This window comes from Podarcis raffonei, chromosome 14, assembly GCF_027172205.1.
Source record: "Podarcis raffonei isolate rPodRaf1 chromosome 14, rPodRaf1.pri, whole genome shotgun sequence".
NCBI lineage: Eukaryota > Metazoa > Chordata > Lepidosauria > Squamata > Lacertidae > Podarcis > Podarcis raffonei.
In genome coordinates this window covers 49896902-49917216 of record NC_070615.1, presented here as the reverse complement: position 1 = coordinate 49917216, position 20315 = coordinate 49896902, and the positions used below count along the sequence as shown (strand labels likewise).

Genomic DNA, 20315 nt, shown 5'->3' with positions numbered 1-20315 from the left:
AGCAAATAAAACCCCCAATGCATCTGATTTTGTTGCTGCAGAGACCATGTACCTTGAGAATATGTATCTGTAACTCACTTATTGGTGGTCGGGCATGGAGGAAGCATATAAAATCAAATGAATGTAAATTCAGTTTGCAGATAGCAAGATGTTACTTGCTACAGGCAAACGTCACATGAATGAGTTTCAAAGTGAGAAAGCTTCATATAACACAGCCCTCTTTATTAAGCATATAGGTTTGCTTTATTTCCAATGTTCAACCTGGGAGAGCTCCTGTCACAATCTGAATGGAGGAGGGTAGAGCCCACTGTAGTGCTGCTTCCGCAAATTAAAGCACATAGTATGAAGTACAGTTTTTTCAGTGATCTTCCCCAACATGGAACCAACTTCCACCTGTGCGGTTTGGGCACAGGAACAGTCTTCAGCAAACAGAAGCATCACGAGTTTGTGGCAAGACACTGAAAGTTGCGCCAAGGCTGCCGTTGTAAGGGCCACAGTTCCAAGTTGCTCAGCTGTGAGCAGCACTGCTGGAGTGTCAAGCAGCAAATACTGGTGGTAGATTTTTTCAAAATTAAACTAAACCCTCCCCCAATAAAGGATAAAAATTTAAAAGCAGTGCCTTTCGAGTGAACCCCACAGTAGGCAGTGGGGACTAGAAGGCACTACAATGTGTCAGAATGAACGAATCCTGCGCATTCACCGTCCAGAGAGAGAATATGGATTTTAAAAAAGTCCAAAGTTGTGTAGACCTTCTGGAAATGAACAAATCCCTCCTCAGTACGAGATATGGTGGTGCTGCAAAGGAAGGAGAAGGTGGTAACTCTCAATCTCCAGGATTTCAACAGAGCTTCCCCTCCCTACCACCCCAAGTACACAATGTGGCTGGTTTTACCACGGCTTCCGGACTACTCTGGCTCTGCAACTGTAATAATTTCTTCATTGATAAAAAATTCAACAGTTTCCTCCTCCCAGTCATCCACGTTGCTGTCCAGCTCATCTGTGTCCACTCCTGTGAAGAGAGAAAAAGTATTAGACCTGGATGATTTCAAGGCAGCATTATGCTGGCTAAATAATGAAACAGAATCTTAGCTGTGTTAGAACAGAGCTACAGCTGCCATCTCAAACCAACTAGTTCTGCCACATATCAACTTCTTTGCTTATCATTTATTTTGTTAAGGTAAGCCCAACACTATTTCAGTAACAGTTTTGCCACTATTTTCCCCTAACAGAGACTTGTCTTCATGTGGCTGCTGAGTTCACTGCAGCTTACTCTCCGGTAAGCACGCACAGGATTGCAGCCGAAGACAAGGAATGCTTGGAAAGCCAACTCACCTCCGCGGAGCTCCAACCGCTCATTCCTTTGCTCCATGTACAGCTCTTGTGCCATCTTGCGGTATTTTTTGAACTCCTCCATCATTGTTCGCCTTCTATCTACCAGTTCCTACAGAAAACAAGAGGTTGCTATTAAACCTTCAATCAAAATGCAGCTAGAAACCTCCCCAGGAGTAATCAAGATGGGGAGAGAAGCTGGACTTTCCAAGGCTTCGATCCCAAACATGCTGTCTTAAAATTACCAAAGAGACTTATTTCCATGTAAATATGGGAAGGACTGGGGTGACAAAATACCTTTCACTAGTGCAAACAGACTGCTTCACTTTGCAAAATTCATTGCAGCAAGATCTGGGCCATATGATGCCACAAGGAGGAAAAGGCATTTACAGACATTTCCCCACACTGAATACTGCTAAAACTTCCATATTCTCCAGAAGAAGAATTAAGAGTTCTCATTTACTGACTTCCCTGCTCCAATATTGCAGTGTGCTCCAACCTTCCTGCCCCAGCACTCCCTTATTGTACAACGTTCCTGCCAGAAATAGGTGTCTGGACTCAAAACCAAAGCACCAAGAGATCAAAAGGTAGCTTACCTTTGAGGCTTTAGACTGGCTCAGACGATCTTTCTGTTCAAATATTTTGGAGTATCTCTTCAGATCTTTCTTGATTTGCTGTTTCAGGAAACAAGTGTTACATATTGTATTTTAAAATGATTTTATGTTATATTGAGCAAAATCTGCCATTTCATATAGCCCCAGCATATTTTGAGAAGAAAAAGTGGACTAAGCAGGATGTCAAATACATGCCTTTTGAATACTGTGCACAGGATACTACAGCAATCCATCAGACATGCTTAGTTCTACAGTGGTATTCCACTTAGTTTTACTCAATGAAACTAATGAACATAACTAATATAAGTTTATTCTTTTCAATGGGTCTGAGTAAAAGGTAGTTGACTACAACCCAATATTTTACTACTGCAGAGTATGGGGGAGAAACTGGCCTCCTTGGTGATTTGCAAAGCCTTCCATGAATAGCAAGAGAGCATTATGGCCCCAAGTCTTTCTCTGGCTTGGATAATTCAGCTCCCTAAACACCTCCAAATCCCCTCCCCCAAGCCACCTACTTGTAAGCTGCTCTGGGAGCAAGTATCCCTTCTCCAGCAGCTAACGTGCAGCAACCCAGACAACAGCAGATGAGCAATACATTTCCCCAAGACTACTTAATGTTGGTAAATTGGGAAAAGTACACTTCCCAAGAGCTGTAGGCAGCACACCAGGAATCAGCATGGGGCTGGATCAACAAATGTCATCCTCCCAATGTAATCAGGGGAATGAGGTCGAGTTCAGTGGGAAAGGGATAACTCAGCTGGGCTTGCTGGAGGCAATTGCAAATTGAACTGGGGGAGTGGTTTGTGGACATGGCAAGCTGCTAGGTTAAGCCACTGATCCATGTAGTGCAATACTGACTACTTTGACTGGCAGCAGCTCTCCAGGATCTCAGAGATTTTTTCTCATCACCTACCACCTGAACATTTAACTGGAGATGTCAGGGATTGAACTTGAGATTAGACACACATAAAGTATCTGATCTAATGCTGACCTATGTCTCTTCCTTATCCCCAGCTTGTGGTGAGCTTCAACTGTTGTCTGTTGAAGCATTAGAGCTGTTTTCCTAATACTGAGCTTCCTTCTCTTAATATCAACCCAAAAAGTTACACCAAACCTCCCACCGTAAAGGACACCATACCTTTATTTGATCCTGGGTGAGCAACGTAGGTGGCCTGGGTCTCCAAAGTAACTGGCAGAATCGGTCTTTATTATTCTTCTGTAGGAGGCGACCCTGGAAAGTCCACAGCCAATAGGCATTGTCCACCTAGAAAGACAGTTCAGTGAAGTTGTGTCACATGGTGCAGCATTCTTCACACCCAGCCACTCACTTTCTAGCCCTAAAAAGCTGAAAGCATTCAAATTCCCTTCCATGATGTTGTGAAAGGATTTCTAAGGACCATCAACTGATGCCTTAACTTGTATACGGCAAATGTTTACTATAAAGATCTGAATTACATATAAACAAGGTACCAACACAGAAAGCCAGGCACCAAAGTAATTAAGGTATCTCACTGTTTGAGCAGCACACATTAAGTAGTTGAGTACACAATGGAAGCCCCACAATTATCTCCTCCCCTTTACCCAAGCCTCTTCTACAGTTAAGAGCAGAACCAATGCACTGGGCCTACCGAGGCATGAGAATGACAAGAAGAAATAATGAGCAATGCTCTTAATGATGATATTTATGAATCAAAGGTATCCAAGCTAAAATAAATAGAACTGTTAAAAGGCTCAAGATGGAGAAGGGTAAGGGGTGGGGAAGTATTGATAATACCTTGTGACTCCACCAAGAAACAGAAGTCACCAAATAGCGGCCTGTGGGGTCCCATTCAACATCTGAGGCTGTGTAGTGCTCAGCAATGTTCATCATGGTGCAGTCAGATGTATCAACGAAAGCTAAGGCACCATTCATGCTGCATAGAAAAATAATTAGAATATTTTATATATTACATGCAGGCAACTTTTAAGCCTGTGAAGCAATCAAACAAACATTTCTTTGAAATCTGGGTATGAGTCAGGCGGCATCATCTAAAAGCTGAGAAGTTGGATTTGAAACAGTCTTCATAAAGTCCTTTGTCTGGGATATATAAAGTTTCCTTTATATTAAGGTAAACTAACCTGCTGATCACTTTTACTCTGTAGGGTGAAATAAAACTCTACAGAACCATCCCAAATAAAACAGCTCTGTGTGGTTTTTGCTCCAGTGGACCAAGATGGCACCTTCCAAGGAACCTGTTTTAAGTCAAGAACCATTTTTTTTTAAAAAAAGCTTGTTACTCAAGATATGCTTGCCAAGAAACAGTACTCACCTTCTGAGACCAGCCAACACCACAAATTGCCCTTGAGGACTCCAGAATATCGTGTTTGCCTGCTGCTTGTCAAACATTTCTGAAATAAGATTTAAATACATGAGACGAATATCCTTGCTTTATAAGGTTGATATTATGCCTTTGTAATAAAGAATTTAGCATTACAAAACAAAGTAATCAAAATCTTCATGCCCCCGTTAATGCTGCCTCCTGAGTGTTGACAAGACCAGGAATAACTAGGATACACAATCTCATTCATATAAGAAGCCTTACTTAGAATCAATGCTTTTACAGCAGATTTGCAGTCACAAAAATGACCAAGTGCTGCATTGGCCAAGTTTCAATAGTTGAGAAATCCAAGAGGTCTTGCAAGACAAAGGTATTTGGCCAAAAAGAAGTTCAAATGATTCTCGATGAATTTTAAAATAGATTGTAACAACACACACAGAGATCCTCAAACCCCAAGCCCATGCACAGCCTCTTGCATTCTACTTACTAATGAGCTCTATTTTCCCATTGTTTTTCACATGGTAGAAAGAACAGGATATTCGTGGCGGCTCTCCATGCAACACAGCAAACTTGCTTCCATTTGGCTCCCAAGCAAATGCTATGATGCTTTCTGCAAGAGAGAAAGACCTACATTAAACTAGTAAAATTAGCCAGATCCTCTCTAAAAAGGCTTCTAATTCACGCGGGTCTCCTAGACATTCAAAATGCTGCTGCCCAGCATTCCTGATCAGGCTGGCCGAGGTAGTCTCTGGGATATTTTTGGAGGACCCTAAAATGATAATCATTGGTGAGTTCAATATCCATGTGGAGGCTGCTCTTGGGCCAGCTCGAGAATTCAGACTCCATGACAACCATGGGTCTTTTTCAGATGGTCTTTGGTCCAACACACCAGTCAGGGCACACTCTTGATGTGATCTTTACCCCAAGTGATATGAGGGATGGACTGAAAATAGGGGGAATGCAATGCACTTCCTTGTGATGGTCAGACCATTATCAGGTTAAGTTTTGACTGGCGGTGGCAGGTCCTCACTGCAGGAGGGCCATGTGGATGGCCCACCCTCTAGACTGATGGAACCAGATGTGTTTCTCAATGCTCTGGGGGATTTTCCAGTGGAGAAAGCTGGTGATCCTGCCTACCTATAAAATGGTGATATGAAATGCAAAGCTGCCATGATCACTCATGAGCAGGCATGGGCAAACTTGGCCCTCCAGATGTTTTGGGGCTACAACTCCCATCATCCCTAGCTAACAGGACCGGTGGTCAGGGATGATGGGAACTGTAGTCCCAAAGCTCTGGAGGGCCGAGTTTGCCTATGCCTGCTCATGAGCATCCTCTCTGGTGTTGTAGAGCCTGAACAGCTCCTTGGTACTCTGAAGAATGTTGGACTGTGAAACAGGCCGGAGGAAGACTGGAACGCAGATGGTGCAAATCTCGCTCTGAAGCCAACCCTACACCAGTAAGAACAAATAACTGTGCCTACCATGTGGCAGTGCAGTCTTGCATTGCATCCCCTAGAGTGGAGGGACCTCTAGAACTTTCTAAGACCCATCATGACCAACTGGCTACACATTTGAGAATGGCCTCAACTTTGGAGTGATCTTGACTCCGCACCTGTTGCAGCTCTGCTTGAAGTACATAGTGTCATTATCGGGGGTGTTTTGTGGGATCAGTTTCACCTTATGCAACCAGCTGATGTGGCAAGCTGCTGGAGGCAATGTGCACCACCCCATTTCCTCTCTACTGTAGTCACTCTTGCTTATCAAATCTAGTTCAGGAGGGCTGACTGGTTAGGTCCAGAGTGTGGTTAAAGCTTCACTGCATTAGGGGATGGTCCCTGCTGCATTGAAAGAGGTGGTGGTGTGGCTGCTCGTAAGGAAACTGGTTCTGGACCCTTCGGATTGGAACAACTACCAACCACTTGCAAATACCCCCTTTGGGAAAAGGTGGTGAAGAGGGCTGTGGTGGGGCAGTGTGACCTTGCTGCTCCTTCTTGATTTCTTGTAGGCATTTGATGCCATCAGCCATGGTAGTCTCCTGGACTGGCTCCAGGAAAAGGGAACTGCAGGCACTGTGGTTCTGATCCTAGAACAGTGGTTCTGATCCTAGCTTCAGGACTGAGTCCAGAGAGTAGCATTGGAAGAATACATTTCAGCACCCTGGTGGCTACATTATGTGGTGTTTCACTTCTGTTATATTTCATATGCTATAAACTCTAAATTAGATATACACTGAAGGACAAAAAGTAGTGCATAGAGCGCTGAAGCTGAAATGTGTCCACATTATGTGGTGTTTCACTTCTGTTATATTTCATATGCTATAAACTCTAAATTAGATATACACTGAAGGACAAAAAGTAGTGCATAGAGCGCTGAAGCTGAAATGTGTCCTTTACCTTTCATTTCTACCACATCAACAGGAACCTGCTTCTCTCTCATGCGGAAGATTTCGAAGTTGGTCACTACACCCTGCAGGGGGGGGGGGGAGAAAAAAGGTGATGTGGGCATGTCATCTACTCAGGTAGAGACTTGAGATGATGTGCATTTAATACAAAGCAGAAGTAGCTGGCCTGCTGCTGTTTGGATCTGAGTGTTTAGGGTGCCTAAAATCTCATAACTTAGAGCAAGATGCACTACTGTTATTTAATATGAAGTGTCTTGCAGCACTTTAGAATTAGTCTTTAAGGAGCCACAAGTCTCTTGCAGCAAAGAAGAACCAAAACAAGGCTAGGCTTCCAGACACTGTTATTTATTCTCTTCTACAAGGCTGAACTGCAAAGTATTCAACTGAAGTACATATTAGACAAGGCTATTATGGAGTAAACTAGTCAGAGTAAGATACAGCCATCTCCAGGCATACATGACATCAACTCTGAAGAATGGAACTATTTGCACTCAGGAGGGGGGTGGGGACACACAGGAGACTGTGTGGAAAACAGGTCCATGCCTGATGGGATAGCTTCATTTTAATCTCAACCCCTGTAATTGTAAACATGAGTCATTTTCTATTCAGGAGGTTTTATAGCAGCATGTGAACTACCTATATTTAGAATAAAATTCTTGGATTCTTTAATATGTTCTCTGGTAATCCTTGCAGTTCTGCAGCAAACGTGTGCTAAGAGTTCATTAAAAAGCTTTCGCCCAGTGCAGGAACTGGCAGTCCGTAGTTAAAGAGCAATGGGGCTTACACAGAGTGCAAACAGAAAGGAGGGAATAGACAGAAACACAAACCATGCAACTTATATGTGAGAAGATCAGGCACCATGAAGCTGCTGCAGGTGGAGGAATAATAATAATAATAATAATAATAATAATAATAATAATAATAACAACAACAACAATAACAAATTATTATTATTTACACCCAGACCATCTGGCTGGGTTTCCCCAGCCACTCTTTGAGCAAGAATGCTTCAATCAAAAACAGAAAAGGCTTTCAAGTGTTCTCTTAGCTTTGATAATATAAAAGTTGGGATTTCAAAATCAGCGAGTTTAACAGTTCTGTAAAGAAGCTTCGGAGCCACGTACCTGTGTGCCTTTGGGGGTCCTGTCTACTTTCACACAGAGATAATCCCCATTCTTTTGCCAATGTAGCTTGCAGTCCACCACATTGAAGAGATTCCGCACTCTGATTTCCTGTCTGGAGGGCAGCTGCATCAACGTCACCCTTGCTGGTATATCTTTGTCTTCAGGCACCCAAAAAGCAATTATGTTGCCACCTGGAGACCAGGAGAAGTCTCTGAGGGATGGTAAACAGAACATGCAACCATTTAGTAGTTTAAGGCACATTTTTTTAATAAAAAACCCATACATCACATGAGCCAAATGAAATCTACTTCTCACACTTTGGAAAAGGAGAGGGAGCCACTGTGAGGAGGACAATTATATATCGAAGGTAAAAATAACAATAGCAGCAGTAGCAGCAAGGAGAGTAAGATCTAAAGAAAAATACTCACTTGATCCCATTGATTTTTAAACTTTTCTTGTCCAACAGACCCATTGACTAGAAAGAGAGAACATAAAGTCAAAATGATTCTAGTACACACCTATCTATCTCAATTTAAGTTTATAACATTTATGTTAAAGTTTACAGTCGACTTCTCTGCCTAAGAGAGCCCCCAATGTGATGTAAAACAAAGCATAAAAACATTGTGAAACTATAAACATAACAATCAACGAAGAAGAAAATAACATCTTAACATAAACACAAGCACAAGAAACAGAAATGGGGAATCACTTTAATACTTAAGACATGTAAAAAAACAAAAACCCTAAATGGACTTTATTGGACATAAAAGGGCCAATACGCCTTTTCCTCACTTTTGTTGGGGAAAGAATACTATGAACAAACAGTATTTCAAAAAGCTTAACGGACAGCTACAAGAAGGCTGTCCCACAAGTAATTGTGGTGGTTTCTGGAGGTTTTGTGTGAGAAAGAAAATGCAATCTATGTCCAACATTTGAAGCCAAACTAGCAACATCTTTTAAGTTGCATTAGTGGGCGACGTGCAAACACTGCAGTCAGAATGGGTATGGGATGCATGCTTGCACATTGCCCACTAAGTTTATATTCTTATTAGCAGGATACCTTTTGGCACATTTTGACTGCGAATAGGCATGTTACAGAATCTATCATACAGTGGTGCCTCGCAAGACGAAAAGAATCCGTTCCGCGAGTCTCTTCGTCTTGCGGTTTTTTCGTCTTGTGAAGCAAGCCCATTAGCGGCTTAGCGGCTCAGCTGATAAGCGGTTTAGCGGCTTAGCGGATCAGCTGATAAGCGGCTTAGCGCTATTAGCGGCTTAGCGGCTCAGCTGTTAAGCGGCTTAGCGGATCAGCTGATAAGCGGCATAGCGATCAGCTGTTAAGCGGCTTGGGAAAAGGGGGGGGGATAGGGAAAAAACCCTGCAGGAACTCGCAAGACATTTTCATCTTGCGAAGCAAGCCCATAGGAAATTCGTTTTGCGAAGCACCTCCAAAACGGAAAACCCTTTCGTCTAGCGGGTTTTCCGTCTTGCGAGGCATTCGTCTTGCGGGGCACCACTGTATTACATCAGAAAGTAAGGGAGACTTACAGGTGTTTCATAGATGCTAAGAGTGTCAGATGTCATCCGAGCAAAGAATTTACCATCATGACTCCACCTAAGCAAAGAATTTCAAGAAATCAGATATGTTTCTCTTTCCCATAACAAAAGCATGGTTTTTTTTAAAAAGCAATTTGTTAATCATCTGCCCAACCTACTTAAAAATGGGCCAGTGGGCTGAGCTTTCACAGTGGAATCCGCGCTTCTTCTGTCCAGTTAGGGTATCCCAGATAATGATCGCTTGAGGGTCATCCTGGGTGTCCATTAGAGGGCTGAAGGTGACCAGGTACCTTCACAAAGAAGAATAGATCAATTATACAAACATAAAAGCTGTGATCTTATATCAAGTTTAAACATTTGAGTTGCTTTGAAATTCATTAGAGGGGCATGTTTTATCTTTCTTAGTTTCTGTTCCCAGGAATACAACTTCACAGGGGGAAAGCATACATTCAAAACTGCAAGGCTTAGCAAAAGTCTTGTAAGACAGCGAGCACATCTTGATGTATGGTGAAGAATGAAGCAGGTTTTTTCCATTAAAATGCAGATTTTGTGTTTTACATGGTGCACCCAAGATACTGTATTCTGGTTGCCAGGGCCTTGTCACTGAAGCAGTACTCAACTTTGCCAAATTCCAGAATTAAAGTAACAAAACACTGGTCAGTTTCATAACAACTATTTAGAGTTCCTTGGACTGCAGAAAAGCAGGCAGTAGAAAGACAAATAAGTGAGTGAATGGCAGAGCCCTCAAAAACATCAGCATCTAACATCCTGTTTCCCCCTCTTAGGGTTTATGCATTAATCATATGTGGTATGACAGTGGTTTGTAGCACAAAGGCTTCAAATATAACATTCCCAACAGCTTCAACCCTTTAGCAAACAAATGTGAGAGATTCAACACAAACCACAACACAAATGTCTGTGACCAATTATGTTCTCACCTCAAAGCCAACAAAAGGCAGGAAGTCTTAGCTAGTTCAAGGAACTGAAGAGGCAACCGAGAGTTTGGGGTGGGGGTACACCTGATCTTTCCAAACTTTTCATGTTGGCGACATACTTTTTGGAAATGCATCATTTTGCAACACAGTAATTCACTTTTCCTAGCAAACTGGAGGTTAAACTAACCCCTTTCCAGCCCCAGGAGGAGAGTGGGGAGCATTCACACAACACACAGTTTGGAAAGCTCTGCACTACACTATCAACTATGATAGGTCTAGGAAGCTGCTTCTAGACCACATTCTCATTAGAACAAGAGTTGCACTCTCTAAATGGCAGAACTGTTTTGCATCATGCTATATACAAGACCTAGTTACTAGCTAGAAAGAAAAACAGACAAATACAGACAGACAGAGAGAGAAAGAGAGAGAATTGGGAGCAAAAGGCCTTGAAGAGTCACTGCCTCTCCAGGAGCCAGGAATGTATGTAGAAAAGAGGTAGAAGGCAAGGGTGAGCCATAACACCTTCCCTTCTGTGCTAGGAGGCCGAGTGAGGAAGCATCCTGTGAGACAGGGGGCCCTCACTCAAGAACTTTTTTTCCAAACTATTTCACACAAGCTATGCCAAGAAAGTATGAGTATGAGAACATTCACAACAAGAAAAAATAGCTGCAGTTTGATATTTCATACCCTGCAAATTCTGCTTGCTTAAAGTCTAGAAACATATTAATAAATTTAGCCAATGTTTCCACCAAGGGGCTATGGAAACTGCTCAGACCTGACTGGTCCTGAATGAAAAGACCTCTTGAAAACTGAGCTACAAGTGCAAACAACAACAAACAGATCTAATGCAATCTACTCATACATTAACATATCCTGTACAGAGTCTCCTTTGGCTGTGCCTGTCACCTGAGGGTCTTCTTGGAGGTGTTGCTTCAACTGTGAAATGTTCTTCCCAGAGTGGTTAGCCTGATACGTACTTTATGCTCTTTTCATTTCAGGCAATGTTTTGTACTACTTCCATGATCCTTTAAGTTTTAGTTTAGTGTTTTGTTTGTAGTTGTACGTTGTTTTATTCTATCTTGAAAACCATGCCAGGAATATGGTTGAAATGTAGTATAACAGCCCCCAATAGGTAAATCAATAAATAGAATGCGTAACTGTAACAGGCAATATATTTTATACACCCGATTCCCACAGTAACACCACCAACTAATTTCATACACTACCTTTCGCAAGGTGAGAAGTCAATGAGTTGCACCCCCTGGTGGCTGAACTTCTGAATCTGCTTGAATTTCTCTCCACCCCACAAAGCAATGCCCCTCATATGGAATGTAGCCAGATAGGTACCCTTTGGAGACCAGCGTACATAGGTTTCTGTCCATCGCTACAAGGGGAAAAGTGCATAGCATAACCATTTGAAGCATATTTCATTTGCATATTGATGCATAAAAACTTATCTAGGATTAATCCCTTACTCTGGTGCATGACATCTAACTTCAATCGACCTCTAAATTTATTTGTGGCCCTCAGCATTCTAAAAACAGAAATCCCATATGTGAATATGGTCAACTGGTAGCCATGTAACTGATGTGATTCACTAATGTATTGAATAGCTATTACGTTCATTGAATCATATGCTAACTGAATGTTTAGTCACATTATATATTTTATTTTCTTTTTACAGACACTGCACAAAAAACTGCTCTCAGTAAAGAGATACTTCCTAGGGACACTCACAGCTCTCTCCTCAATTGTGACAGGATCCTTAACATCATTCCAGTAAATAGAGGTTCTGTCTCCAGATTCAAAGATCACACTGTACTGATCTCTACAATCTGGGTCCTCCAACCAGTAGCGCAAATTCCCCTGGAAAAGTCAAAAGGAAAACAGTTTAAGAAGATAGGACCTATAAAAAAATACTATTTGGTCTTTATTTGAGACAGGGTTAATAACTATGGAAAAGCTAATATAAAAGTTCAACTTGCTGGACACAACATTTCCTGAGTATTATACTGAATTTGTGAAATTTGGAGAACATCCAGATCTGAATTGACACACCTAGATGGGCTTTGTGAACTTCCCACAGTTCCAAGACACAACAGTGAAAGCCAAAGCCATCGTATTTCCATATTTCATCTGCATTTGTTGAAAGACATAAAACTGCAGACGTTCACTGTAACACAGGCAAATGTTATATCAGGATCATTGACAACAGTTTGCAAACATTTAACATTTTTACAGGCAAGATTATTTTGCATCTTGCAGTCATATATACAAATACTTATTTTTTAAAAAGAACACGGGTGCTCAGATTTTAATAAGTATCTGATTGCCTGCCACAGTGTATCATTCACATTTCAAGCTGAGCTGTGGGAGTATTCTTTAACAACCTACAGTATTAGAAATTCATGACCCACACTGGAGGGATTCCAAGCCTGCGCAGGTACAAACTCAGTATTGCCTCTTGATGGACACAGTGATCTTTAAAGTCGATACATGCATCTGAAAACTCACCAGGTCTTTAAATGGCTGCTTTTCTGGAATTTCCCACTCATCACTGATTGTCATGTATCTGAAAATGCGATTCAGTCAGTTATACTTCTTTGTATTTCAAACAGTCAATCTTTTCTGCTTTTAAGAAATGGCGATACTCACTTGTCAAAGTCAGTGAAAAGGTTGACCCTGAAAGTGTGCTGCTTGTCTAGCTTGTAGCCATCTGCATTTTTAATGGCATCTGAAGCATGAGTTGGAGACATGTATTCCAGGAAAATATACCTGCAGTAAAACATCTAGTTAGTTATTGCTGACAACTTAATTTGAAATTGCCCAAAGAGGTGATACATGAAATGAATGGTTCAATGCTCTGGATTCAGCAAACCTCAACAGTGACATCAGCCACACTTCAACTCAACGGAATTCAACACCAACTGTTTCCCCAAAGTCATATTTCAGGCTTGTTTATATAATTGTGCCAAATGCTATGTGACACTGTGCAATGAGTGAAAGTTGGGCCTGCAGCTGCTGCCCTCAGAATTATCTCTGTGCAAGAATCCCTCATGCGTGGCCTACACCATTTTAAGGGCAGGATCAAGGTGCATTTTTTTTCCAATTTGCATTGTCTCAGAGACAATGGCAACAGCTGAAAAATAGAGCTATGGCTCCATATGTTTGCCACATTAGCATATAATGTGCCATCTGGCAAGAGGGGAGACACAAAAGGGAAAATGAATGAGGGGGAAAGGGCTGGTAGATGATTCTGAATGCCAGGAATTTCAATGCACTAGATATGAGAACAAAAAGGAAGCAAGCTCTCTGTTACTCTTGATCTGGCGACTAGCGACAGGCAGATTTTGTACCTGCTGGTGGTTCACTTGGAGGAGTGAAACCACCCTGCAGGCCCTGGCTAATCTTAACCTCCCTCCTCTACTTGATAATGTCAGTACTTAATTTACAAAACTTATTCTACGAAATGTTCATTTAATTTAACAGAGAACTTACTTTTATCAGGCAACTCCCCATAGCTTAATTTTGAAAAGTATTATCTGTCCATGGGTAATGCAGTGCCGTAGCTTGGGGGGGGGCACTAGCTGGGTTGTTTGCCCTAGGTGAAGCCTCCAGAGGGGGCACCTGTGTTTGTGTGCATGTACACAAATGTGCGTGGGGGGTGCCAAACTGGGTGACCCGGGTGTAATAAAACCTAGTTTCGCCCCTGAGAAATAATTCATAGCATGTGCCCACTGTTGGCAAAACTTGCTAGGGTCTGCGATTCATTCTGCTAGAGTTCTTGTAAGTTGCAAGTTCAGTCCCATATCTCACCAAAAACCCATAATCATAGAGCAGGGATGTCCAACCAGTAGATCGTGATCTACCCCGGTAGATTCCCGGCTGATCCTGGTAGGTTGCAGGATCCTTATCATGTACAAAAAGTGGGAAAAGCTAAAAAACTCAGCGCAATCCTCCCCCCAAAAAGCTCCACAACTCTGGGTACTTCCCTCCTAAAAAAAGCTCCACAACTCTGGGCAACCCACCCACGCTCCTCCCCCCTCCAATGACAATGGGTAGATCACTGCCAGTTTTTTTTTATACTGGGAGTAGATCACAGTCTCTTGGGAGTTGGAGATGCCTGTCATAGAGGATCTGACATTTTCATTTTCAGCCACCATGTTCACTGTGGTGACTGCATCAATAACCTCTGGTAAGTATGACAAGTGACCAACCAGGCTTCCTTTCAAATTTGAAGCTGCTGAGGTATGCTGGGGTGTCCTAACAATTGTGTGGCAATCCCCACAGGCTCCTTGGCTAAAGGCTGCTTGCCTGCTTGATAGCACAGCACCAGGTGTAACTCACCTACCCAAGAAAGCATACCTTCCTTTTCTCACAGGAAAAGCTAGTGACAAGTTTTCTTGCCTGCTGCTAGGCAGAGGCAGCTTTTCAAGATCTGGCCATGCTGGCATTCAGGGCACCATCCACCATGTAGTGGCCAAGCTAGTAGTCTCCCTACCTTCCCTTTCCTGCTGGAAAGGTGGGGGGGCACCTCATTGGAGAGGGAAGGATTGGTCAATTAGTTTTTAGGCTGGCTAGCAATGACAGCTAAAAAAGACAGCCACTCACCCTTTAGTCTGCCCATCAGCTTCTGGGTAAAACTCATTGGTAATTTTTCCAAACTTTGAGAAAATCTTGTGGATAACATTCTTCAGTTTCTCGAGTCGGTCTGGTCCAACCTGAGGAACATTATCCACCACAATCACTGAATCAATTCCATCAGCCTCCTGTGGACGTTCTTGCAGAATATCTCCAAGTAATTCTGTGGAAAAGATAAGTATGTGAATGAGAGAGACAGCAAAGCCCACAATTTATTTGCAGGATAAAAGTAAACTAATTGGGATATTCTAGGTTTGGTTAGCCATGTGTTTGGTAAAGGCTGAAAGCAGAAGCGCAAACTCCATATTGGAATCAGTCTTCTGTATTTAAACTATAGAAACTAATAGACCTTTTAGCATAAGGATCACAGAATTGTAGAGTTGGAAGTGACCTGGAGGACCCTTCTAGCCCAACTCCCTGCAATGCAGCAATATGCAGCTGACTGAACCTTCAACCTTGGCATTATCACCATCATGCTCTAACCAACCAAGCTATCCTGCTGCTAGAAACATACTGAGTAAACATAAATGAAAGAGGGTAAGGATTTGCTGATTTGATTATTCAAATGGGAATACAAAAAGGGGAGGTGTGAGGAGGCCAAGGAAATAAGTTAATGAGTCTAAAGTTAAAAAGAACTGATTTGTTTTTAATTCTTTTTTAGTTATTTGTCTTTTGTATTTTTATTCTTCTTTTTTCTTTTTTATGCATTTTTCTATGTTCTCTTTTTTGTAACTTTTTCTCTTGATATGACCTTTTTTATTTTGCAAACCTATGTCTTTGTAAAACCTCAATAAATATCTTTTTTTAAAAAAAAACATACTGAGTAAACAAAGTAATTTGTTACATGCTTTTCTAAAATTCATTCTCTACTTTGCTGCGTCAAGAGCTCATTCTCACTGCCTTTTGTATAACAAGGATTTGCTTAGAAGAACAGTCCCTCATCTGTAGACCATCTAGGGGCAAGCTATTCTTCCCAGTGGCTGCCTCTCTCCTTGAAGTCTGCCACTTAAACCAGGACAAGCAGCCACCACAGCGCTAAGCTGTTTTTCTTCCACTATCCACATTTTATGGAGCTTGCAGACTCAGTTCTCTATATTCTGATGGGGGGGAAATCTACTGGGGCAGAATGATGCTATTACAAATGATGGTTGCTATCCTTCCACACCACTACAAAAATCTAAGAAAGTAACCTGGCACATCCAGTCTTTCTCCAAACTGAACGCTTTGAACATCGAACATGGCTTTATTTATAATTATAAAGATGCTACAAACCCTTTAATTATAGCAGTTTAACAAGTTTTCCATGGGTTCAAAGAAGCCTTTGCTCTAATCACACAGCAAATCAAGACAAGTGCAAGTCTTCATCCTTTAGTCTATAAATTTGTATGCCCCTATCACAATCTTTCTCTTTACAATAAAAGAAATTCACTTATAAAGCATTAGCCTCTAACACAGTATTTACTATCAGGGCTGCTGAATGCACAAAACAACCAACAAAATACCTTATTTACTCAAATCTACTGCTCACTTTTTTGGCCAAATTATGTTGTAAAAATCAAGGTGTGCATTAGATTCGATGGCACATTTACATTTGCTTGCAAATTTTTTATTTTTTTTTTGGTTTCAAGGTTCTGAAAATTGAGGTGTGCATTAGATTCGCTGACACATTAGACTCAAGTAAATACGGTATTCTAACATACTGATGATTTATACAATCATGGCTTAAAACTAGATATCACTAAAATATTTTATTCTGCACTTACATGCTATAGACTTCCAATTTAAAATGGCTTTTTGAAACCTACTTTTCACTTTATTTTTAAAAAGTGTCAGGGACAAATGCCCTTCTCGATGTCCTCCCTAGAGTAGAAGCATATTTCATTGTGATAACCAGGCAGTCCTCCTCGGCAGCTGCAGGTAGATAATCAAACACTTTGTCTCCTGTTTTTAGTCAGTTAAAGACAATTTTATTTACAGTCTCTTGTACGCGGCAGATAATATTTCTATACTTCATTTCAACTGCTGATCCCACCTCCTTGCTTGGTTATTTTATGTTTTTATAAAATTTTAAACATTGTAAATCATCTCAAATGGTACTTCTGTGAGATTCAAAATAAAGAAACAGCATATTTTAAACACCACAAGCATTTGAGAGTTTTAAGATTGGAAATCTCTTTATAGATTCTATCAATGCCAGTGAGACTTAGAACAGGCAAACTCACCTGTTAAGACAACATTACACATATGGCAAACTGTCTAAAGCAGATAAACTAAGAAGCTGCCTTATAATCTAGCTAAATAAGATCTATCCATCACCAGACAACAGATCTCCAGGGTTACAGGCAGATGTCTCTCCCAGCCCTACCTGGAGATAACAGATAATGTACTCCATGTAAACAGGGGCTAGATACTGTCTGTTTTGCATCAGAGATAGTGCATCGCTAAAAACTACAGTTGCTAGGAATCATAAGAATACTAGAAGTGCCCTGCTGGATCAGACCAAAGTCCCATCTAGTACAGCATTCTGTTCCCACAGATGCCAAACAGATACTTCCAGGAAGCCAAGCAAGACCCGGGCACAATGGCCTTCTCATGCTATCCTGACACATACCGAACACAAAGCCCTGCATGTAATGGGGCAATATATCTTTGCACCACAATCTGGAGACAAGACACAGGAGAGGGCTAGTGCCCTGTTGTGAGATTTACAGATACATCTGACTCAACACAGTTGAGAAACTGTCCAATCCACTAAAGTGCCTTGCATATTCTTCAGTCTGCTAGACCAGGACATTCTAGAACAGCCTTTCTCCACAATCGTTCCCCAAATGATGTTGGACTATGACTCTCATTATCCCCAATGAGAAGGGCCAGCAGTCAGGGATGATGGGAGTTGGAATACACAGTTCTCCCCATTTAATTCCCCCAAAGCCCTGAGACCTGTGTAAAGCTTCATGGCCTCCCAGGCCCTAGTCCAACACTCTATAACCACTATGCCACACTGGCTCTCTAAACCCTTTGTTTGATGGGAGCTGGAGTAGGCCAACAAGATGGCCAAGTGAGACCCCCTCCCCACTTTTAACTGTTCTATCTCAGAAGGACTATGCTGGAAGCTTGTCTTATGGCCAGGCCACTAAGTCATCTTGCTCACTATTGTCTACACCAGCGCTGGTAGTCCATGGACTGGTCCCGGACCTTGTCAACTTCACTACAGTGAAGGTGCTGCTCCCTGGCACGCTGGGGGTGGTGCCAAACCACCACATCCCACAGCTTGAGAGGCACTACTCTGCACCAGTATTCTTCAACACAGGATCTTCAGGTGCCCTTGAAGCTTTGGTGGCTGTCAGCCTCAGCCAACTCACATCTGTGGTCAAGGATGATGGCAGCCTTAGTCCCAACATCTGGGGATCCCCTCCCCCAGGTTGAAGAATACTGGCCTAGACTGACCCATGACACCGTCTCCACCATTTCAGGTAGTGGGGTGTAACCGGCCCTTCCAGGGGACCTTCTGCAAGCAAAGCAGAGGCGCTGCCACCCCTTCCCAAATGGCCACACCGACCCTCCCCCCCTTTCTTTTAAGGATCACGAGGCTCTCTCCCCCACCCCCACAAATGTCCACATATTACCTGTCAGCTTCTTCGAGTTCTTCTCTGGGGGAAAAGGCTGCATACAAAATTACATATAACAATAAAAGCAATATTTATTTCTACCCCACCCTCCAGGCGGCTTACAAACACGTGTCAAGGAAGAGGCGGAAGAGGCCGCCGCCAGGCCTCTCCCTCCTCCTCCTCCGGCCCACCCACCTTCCTCGTCGATGTCGTCCACGAAGTCCTCGGGGTCGCTGAACGATATGCCCTCATCCTCCTCTTCCTCCTTGCCGCTTCCCTCCTCCTCCTCCTCCTCCTCCTTGCTGGGCTTCTCGGCCTTTTCCTCCTCGGCCTCCTCTTGCTGCTCCTCTTTCTTCGCCTCGCCGCCTTCGGATCCCTCCTGGTCCCCCTCGGGCTTCTCGGAACCCCCTTCGGCCGGGGCAGAGGCAGGGGCTTCGGGGGATTTCTCCCGCTCCGGCGGCTCCTCGGCGGCGGCGGCTACAGCGGCAACCTCGGGCGGCTCCTGAGGCGGCGAAGGCGGCGCAGCGGCCGGAGGGGGAGACGGTTGCGGCTGCTCCCGACGCTCTCCAGCGGCCTTCTCTTCCTCGCCGGCGCTGCTGCTGCTGCTGCTTCGCGGCTTCTCCTCCTCCGCCTCCTCCTTCTCCTCGCCGCCGCCTTTTTCGGGCTCCGGCTCCTTCCTCCCCTCAGGCTCCTCCGCGGAAGGCCCGTCCGGCAGCTCGGCCTCCGAGTCGCCGCCGCTGCTGCCGCCGCCTCTTTCTCCTCCTCCGCCGCCGCCGGGCTCCCCTCCTCCTCCTCCGGGCCCCTCGTCCTGGGCGGGCAGAGCGGCGGGGGTCTCGGCGGCCGCCGGGCTCTCCTGGGTCTCCTGCATGGGGGGCTGCGCGGCCTTCCCGCTCGCCTCACACGCGCGGCGCACGAACAGGCAAGGCGGCGCGCTGGGCCGAAAAGGGGGAGGGAGGGGGCACAGAGCGCGCAGGCGCGCGCGCAGGGGAGGCGCCCTCTCGCCGGGCCATGTGCGCGAGAGCGGACCCGGCGGCCAGTCTCGCGAGAGGGGGCAGGGACCAACTCGGCAGAGGAGGGGGGAGGAACGGATTCCAAAAGCGGTGTCTTACTGCGTTGTATATGTTAATCTCCTATGTTAATGGGCTAGGACAGGGTTTGCGAACGGTTAACGGCCAGTTATGCTTCCCCCCTCGGAATTAGGCGTTTCGGTCTTGAGGTACGCTCGCTTCACATCCCACCCCCTCGTTAGAACAATCCTGGTGGTTAAGCCCAACATGGCGGCTCGAGGCCCCGCATTAAGCCCGCCCTTAGGTGGGGTCGGATGGACCATCCCAGAGGGAGGGCGGAGGTGAAAATAGTGTAGTGAATAGCGGTATGGTCATCGCGTACTTCTACTCATATTATTATTGTCGAAATATATGTGTACCCTCCCCCCTATTTTAAATTCTAGCCTATATTAATCGTAAGCTGTCACTGTGGAGGAGATAGTAGCAAAGAGGAATCAAGCACCCCTTCAAAAATGACCGAAATGGGTCCAACTGGCGAGTCATCATCCTGCCAGGCGCGTGAGCTGTACTAAGTCTCTCCACAAAAAGGGGGACGGTCTGAGCATGTCAAATAGACACATAGTGGGAAGCCTAAGAATTTGTTTAGTCGTGTCCGTCTCTTCGTGACCCCCTGGACCAGAGCACGCCAGGCACTCCTGTCTTCCACTGCCTCCCGCAGTTTGGTCAAACTCATGTTAGTAGCTTGGAGAACACTGTCCAACCATCTCGTCCTCTGTCGCCCCCT

At 43.9% G+C, this 20315-nt stretch overlaps 1 protein-coding gene across 1 annotated transcript; it reads right to left on the bottom strand.

The window, feature by feature from the left end:
• Nucleotides 1-201: 201 nt before the first annotated feature.
• Nucleotides 202-19625, bottom strand: EIF3B (eukaryotic translation initiation factor 3 subunit B). The gene is made up of 19 exons (XM_053364521.1): nt 18720-19625; nt 14887-15079; nt 12931-13050; nt 12790-12847; nt 12013-12141; nt 11502-11659; nt 9499-9630; nt 9332-9398; nt 8215-8261; nt 7787-7997; nt 6655-6727; nt 4749-4871; nt 4253-4331; nt 3718-3856; nt 3082-3207; nt 1926-2003; nt 1333-1441; nt 893-1009; nt 202-795 (listed from the first exon to the last, which is right to left on the bottom strand). Exons 1-18 carry the CDS (start codon nt 19390-19392, stop codon nt 906-908), a joined length of 2619 nt encoding a protein of 872 aa, XP_053220496.1. The 5' UTR covers nt 19393-19625; the 3' UTR covers nt 202-795; nt 893-905.
• Between the last annotated feature and the right edge of the window lie 690 nt (nt 19626-20315).

What these genes read in the sequence shown, in the direction of transcription:
- EIF3B (XM_053364521.1), bottom strand. Translation starts at nt 19,392, where the DNA reads ATGCAGGAGACCCAGGAGAGCCCGGCGGCCGCCGAGACCCCCGCCGCT. An exon ending in GGACGACATCGACGAGGAAG is followed by an intron (nt 15,080 to 18,719) that starts GTGGGTGGGCCG and finishes TCTTTTCCACAG; the next exon opens with AATTACTTGGAGATATTCTG. An exon ending in TCACCCAGGATCAAATAAAG is followed by an intron (nt 2,004 to 3,081) that starts GTATGGTGTCCT and finishes TTCCTGAAACAG; the next exon opens with CAAATCAAGAAAGATCTGAA.